The 6,788-nt window shown below is 39.5% G+C and overlaps 1 protein-coding gene across 2 annotated transcripts in view; it reads right to left on the bottom strand.

Annotated features, from left to right (window-relative positions):
* Nucleotides 1-6,335, bottom strand: part of MAK (male germ cell associated kinase) — a 133,965-nt gene extending 127,630 nt beyond the window's left edge. For both annotated transcript variants that reach the window (XM_053713100.1, XM_053713099.1), the window contains exon 1: nt 6,047-6,335. In XM_053713100.1, coding sequence (XP_053569075.1) covers nt 6,047-6,147 — 101 coding nt within the window. In that variant the 5' untranslated portion in view covers nt 6,148-6,335. The remainder of the gene's footprint in view (nt 1-6,046) is intronic.
* Nucleotides 6,336-6,788: the final 453 nt, after the last annotated feature.

Consider the following 6,788-nt stretch of genomic DNA (forward strand, 5'->3'; position numbering starts at 1 on the left):
ATGTCCCTTGCCGCAACCATCAAACCTATTACTTCCATGCACTGCGCTATGGAAGGAAGAAGAACAGAATGAAGTACCTGACAAGAGCTTAGAAGTTTTGATTTTCTGGCCTCTGTCAGAAAAACCTTCATTTCTAAGGAAACTATTATTGTTCCCAAGAAGGGAACTCTTGTTGACGGGGACAGAGAACTCTTTTCTATGTTCACTTTCCACCTGTGAGATCTGAGAAAGGCTAGGACAATGTCCGTATGAGCCCCTGCTTTTGACAGAGACGACACTTGAATCAGGATGTCGTCCAAGTAAGGTACTACTGCAATGCCCCTTGGTCTTAGCACCGCTAGAAGGGACCCTAGTACCTTTGTGAAAATCCTTGGAGCAGTGGCTAATCCGAATGGAAGTGCCACAAACTGGTAATGCTTGTCCAGAAAGGCGAACCTTAGGAACCGAAAATGTTCCTTGTGGATAGGAATACGTAGGTACGCATCCTTTAAGTCCACCGTGGTCAAGAATTGACCTTCCTGGATGGTAGGAAGGATCGTTCGAATGGTTTCCATTTTGAACGATGAAACCCTTAGAAACTTGTTTAGAATCTTAAGATCTAAAATTGGTCTGAATGTTCCCTCTTTTTTGGGAATTATGAACAGGTTGGAGTAAAAACCCATCCCTTGTTCTCCTAATGGAACAGGATGAATCACTCCCATGCTTAACAGGTCTTCTACACAGTGTAAGAATGCCTGTTCGAAGATAATTGAGACCTGTGGAACCTTCCCCTTGGGGGTAGTTCCCTGAATTCCAGGAGATAACCTTGAGAAACTATTTCTAGCGCCCAAGGATCCTGAACATCTCTTGCCCAAGCCTGAGCAAAGAGAGAAAGTCTGCCCCCCACCAGATCCGGTCCCAGATCGGGGGCCAACACTTCATGCTGTTTTGGTAGCAGTGGCAGGTGACTTGGCCTGCTTACCCTTGTTCTAGCCTTGCATCGGCCTCCAGGCTGGCTTGGTTTGAGAAGTATTACCCTCTTGCTTAGAGGGTGTAGAATTTGAGGCTGGTCCGTTTCTGCGAAAGGGACGAAAATTTGGTTTATTTTTAGCCTTAAAAGACCTATCCAGAGGAAGGGCGTGGCCCTTTCCCCCAGTGATGTCTGAAATAATCTCTTTCAAGTCAGGGCCAAACAGTGTTTTACCCTTGAAAGGGATGTTAAGCAAAAGCGCTCTGCGCGCCACGATAGCAAACCGTGAATTATTCGCCGCTAATCTAGCTAATTGCAAAGCGGCATCTAAAATAAAAGAGTTAGCCAATTTAAAAGCTTGAACTCTGTCCAAAACCTCCTCGTACGAAGATTCTTTATTGAGCGACTTTTCTAGTTCTTCGAACCAGAAACACGCAGCTGTAGTGACAGGAACAATGCATGAAATTGGTTGTAGAAGGTAACCTTGCTGAACAAACATCTATTTAAGCAAACCCTCTAACCTTAAATCCATAGGATCTTGACAGCACAACTATCTTCTATAGGAATAGAAGTGCGTTTGTTTAGAGTAGAAACCGCCCCCTCGACCTTGGGGACTGTATGCCATAAGTCCTTTCTGGGGTCGACTATAGGAAATAATTTCTTAAATATAGGGGGAGGACAAAAGGTATGCCGGGCCTTTCCCACTCCTTATTTACTATGTCCGCCACCCCCTTTGGTATAGGAAAAACATCGGGGGGCACCGGAACCTCTAGGAACTTGTCCATCTTACCTAATTTCTCTGGAATGACCAAATTGTCACAATCATCCAGAGTAGATAATACCTCCTTAAGTAGTGCGTGGAGATGTTCTAATTTAAATTTAAAAGTTACAATATCAGGTTCTGCTTGTTGAGAAATTTTCCCTGAATCTGAAATTTCTCCCTCAGACAAAACCTCCCTCCTGGCCCCTTCAGATAGGTGTGAGGGTATGTCAGAACAGATATCATCAGCGTCCTCTTGCTCTTCAGTGTTTAAAACAGAGCAATCACGCTTTCTCTGATAAGTAGGCATTTTGGAAAAAATGCATGCAATAGAATTATCCATTACAGCCATTAAGTGTTGTATGGTAATAAGTATTGGCGCACTAGATGTACTAGGGACCTCTTGTGTGGGCAAAACTGGTGTAGACACAGAAGGGGATGGTGCAGTACCATGCTTACTCCCCTCATTAGAGGAATCATCTTGGGCAATATCATATCTATGGCATTATTATCCCTACTTTGTTTGGACATTATGACACAAATATATCACATATATTTAAAAGGGGAGACACATTGGCTTTCATACATATAGAACATCGTTATCTGATGGTTCAGACATGTTAAACAGGCTTAAACTTGTCAACAAAGCACAAAAAACGTTTTACAATAAAACCGTTACTGTCCCTTTAAATTTTAAACTGAACACACTTTATTACTGAATATGTGAAAAAGTATGAAGGAATTTTTCAAAATTCACCAAAATTTCACCACAGTAACTTAAAGCCTTAAAAGTATTGCACACCAAATTTGAAAGCTTTAACCCTTAAAATAACGGAACCGGAGCCGTTTTTACATTTAACCCCTATACAGTCCCAGGTATCTGCTTTGCTGAGACCCAACCAAGCCCAGAGGGGAATACGATACCAAATGATGCCTTCTATAAGCTTTTTCAGTGGTTCTTAGCTCCTCACACATGCATCTGCATGCCATGCTTTCCAAAAACAACTGCACATTAGAGGCGCGAAAATGAGGCTCTGTCTATGACTAGAAAAGGCCCCCAGTGAAAAAGGTGTCCAATACAGTGCCTGACGTTTTTATTAAAACAATCCCCAAGATTTAACAACTATTAAAAGTAATAATCTGCCAAATATACTTAGTAAAGTAATCGTTTTAGCCCAGAAAAATGTCTACCAGTTTTTTAAGCCCTAATGAAGCCCTTTATTCTTTTACTTAAACTAAGAAAATGGCTTACCGGTTCCCATAGGGAAAATGACAGCTTCCAGCATTACCAAGTCTTGTTAGAAATGTGTCATACCTCAAGCAGCAAAGTCTGCCCACTGTTTCCCCCAACTGAAGTTACTTCATCTCAACAGTCCTGTGTGGAAACAGCCATCGATTTTAGTAACGGTTGCTAAAATCATTTTCCTCTTACAAACAGAAATCTTCATCTCTTTTCTGTTCCAGAGTAAATAGTACATACCAGCACTATTTTAAAATAACAAACTCTTGATTGAAGAACAAAAACTACATTTAAACACCAAAAAACTCTAAGCCATCTCCGTGGAGATGTTGCCTGTGCAACGGCAAAGAGAATGACTGGGGTAGGCGGAGCCTAGGATTGACTATATGGCCAGCTTTGCTGGGCTCTTTGCCATTTCCTGTTGGGGAGGAGAATATCCCACAAGTAAGGATGACGCCGTGGACCGGACACACCTATGTTGGAGAAAGATAGATAATCTCTTTATTACCCATCCTCCAGTTTTGCATAACCAACATAGTTATATTAATATACTTTTAACTTCTGTGATAACCTTGTATCTAAGCCTCTTTTGACAGCCCCCATCACATGGCTATTTATTTATTATCTATTGACTTGCATTTTAGCCAATTAGTGCTGGGTCCTACACAACCCCATGGTAGAGAGCACAATGTTATCTATATAGCCCACATTGATTAGCAGTCTCTTAATAAAAAAGCATGTGATAAGAGGCTGTCTGTAGTGGCTTAGAAACAGGCAGAAATGTAGAGGTTTAAATGTTATAAAGTATATTAATATAACAATGTTGGTTGTGCAAAGCTGGGGAATGGATAGTAAAGGTATTATTTCTCTTTTTAAACAATTTTGGTGTTGACTGTCCCTTTAACATTACAACACAAAACCTTTTAAAGCAAACCCAACTATGTCTGAGTTTTTTATTTAATGAAAATGGATTTAATCAGTTCAGCAACAAATGGTATATATATATATATATATATATATATATATATATATATACATACAGGGAGTGCAGAATTATTAGGCAAGTTGTATTTTTGAGGATTAATTTTATTATTGAACAACAACCATGTTCTCAATGAACCCAAAAAACTCATTAATATCAAAGCTGAATAGTTTTGGAAGTAGTTTTTAGTTATAGCTATTTTAGGGGGATATCTGTGTGTGCAGGTGACTATTACTGTGCATAATTATTAGGCAACTTAACAAAAACAAATATATACCCATTTCAATTATTTATTTTTACCAGTGAAACCAATATAACATCTCAACATTCACAAATATACATTTCTGACATTCAAAAACAAAACAAAAACAAATCAGTGACCAATATAGCCACCTTTCTTTGCAAGGACACTCAAAAGCCTGCCATCCATGGATTCTGTCAGTGTTTTGATCTGTTCACCATCAACATTGCGTGCAGCAGCAACCACAGCCTCCCAGACACTGTTCAGAGAGGTGTACTGTTTTCCCTCCTTGTAAATCTCACATTTGATGATGGACCACAGGTTCTCAATGGGGTTCAGATCAGGTGAACAAGGAGGCCATGTCATTAGATTTTCTTCTTTTATACCCTTTCTTGCCAGCCACGCTGTGGAGTACTTGGACGCGTGTGATGGAGCATTGTCCTGCATGAAAATCATGTTTTTCTTGAAGGATGCAGACTTCTTCCTGTACCACTGCTTGAAGAAGGTGTCTTCCAGAAACTGGCAGTAGGACTGGGAGTTGAGCTTGAATCCATCCTCAACCCGAAAAGGCCCCACAAGCTCATCTTTGATGATACCAGCCCAAACCAGTACTCCACCTCCACCTTGCTGGCGTCTGAGTCGGACTGGAGCTCTCTGCCCTTTACCAATCCAGCCACGGGTCCATCCATCTGGCCCATCAAGACTCACTCTCATTTCATCAGTCCATAAAACCTTAGAAAAATTAGTCTTGAGATATTTCTTGGCCCAGTCTTGACGTTTCAGCTTGTGTGTCTTGTTCAGTGGTGGTCGTCTTTCAGCCTTTCTTACCTTGGCCATGTCTCTGAGTATTGCACACCTTGTGCTTTTGGGCACTCCAGTGATGTTGCAGCTCTGAAATATGGCCAAACTGGTGGCAAGTGGCATCTTGGCAGCTGCACGCTTGACTTTTCTCAGTTCATGGGCAGTTATTTTGCGCCTTGGTTTTTCCACACGCTTCTTGCGACCCTGTTGACTATTTTGAATGAAACGCTTGATTGTTCGATGATCACGCTTCAGAAGCTTTGCAATTTTAAGAGTGCTGCATCCCTCTGCAAGATATCTCACTATTTTTGACTTTTCTGAGCCTGTCAAGTCCTTCTTTTGACCCATTTTGCCAAAGGAAAGGAAGTTGCCTAATAATTATGCACACCTGATATAGGGTGTTGATGTCATTAGACCACACCCCTTCTCATTACAGAGATGCACATCACCTAATATGCTTAATTGGTAGTAGGCTTTCGAGCCTATACAGCTTGGAGTAAGACAACATGCATAAAGAGGATGATGTGGTCAAAATACTCATTTGCCTAATAATTCTGCACTCCCTGTATATATATATATATATATATATGATATGAGAAATAAGAACATCAATTAAAATATAGTTTGAGACTTTCTCTTTTTAATAGATCTCTGCAACATGGATCCACATTTAATATGCGTTTGTCTCCAGTCAGTCAGTAAATATCCTTTATTTACTAAATAATTTTAAGACTTATACTTATTGAAGCCGGGGGGAGACACATATAATTAGATATCATTTTGTTATCATTTTATTTCTTAAACATGTTCATTATGTTGGATAAAACAATGTATATTCAGGAACACATTGACATTGTATAAAAGTATGAACTGTATGGATACCAGGGGAGTGCATAAAATAAATATGGCTTCATGTGCTTGAACACTTTACTCCTAAAAACGTATTATTAGGCCATAATCTGACAAGCAACTCTGCTTGATACCTTTATTCTTTTTAAATGATTAATTATTTCCATAAGAAGAACATCTCAAAGGAGCAAAGTGATGCTTAAGGAATTGAAATGTCCACTTACCGTTTGATTGCAACTAGCTCTCCTGACTCATTGCTTCTTCCCATAAGAACACTTCCATAGGTACCATCACCAAGCTGTTTCGTGGTGGTGTAACGATTCATTTTTATTTGGTGGTATATGGTCCTTGTAAAAAAAATGACTCACTAGTGGCAGTACAAAGAGAGCCTTAGGAAACCGTTATGTTTTTAGGAAAAGCCAATTATTCCATTAGACTGTTAGCGTGATCATTTTTCTATCCGCGCTACTGATGAAAATATTATTCCAATCATATGTTGATGACACAGCAATCATGCTACCATTCCACCATGTAGCCTTTAAAAATGAAAATAGAGATAGAAAGAATTATTATAAGTACACCAATAAATACATTAACTGTAACAATATAGCATTTTTCCATGTATTAGATTCATACAATGTTTATAAAATTTATACATATGATAACGTAAGTCAAAAACCGCAATGCATTTGCAATATAAGATATAGAACATTTTAATGGTTATTTATAGCAAATTACAACTTGGTAAAAAAACAAAAGCCATCATATTCACAACATTATCAAATGAGTGCTTGGTAATAAAGTAACAGATATACTGAAAGCTAGCGTACATGACTTGATTAGGGCAGTACTAGAAAAAAAAATCACCATGATGCCTACATGAATGGGCCTAGCTCCCCATAAATGCCCTGTCCAGTCCAGCAAGGTCCAGGCTTTCAATGTTCCCCAGCACAGCTTGTTGTCATT

Source organism: Bombina bombina, chromosome 5 (genome assembly GCF_027579735.1).
Source record: "Bombina bombina isolate aBomBom1 chromosome 5, aBomBom1.pri, whole genome shotgun sequence".
NCBI lineage: Eukaryota > Metazoa > Chordata > Amphibia > Anura > Bombinatoridae > Bombina > Bombina bombina.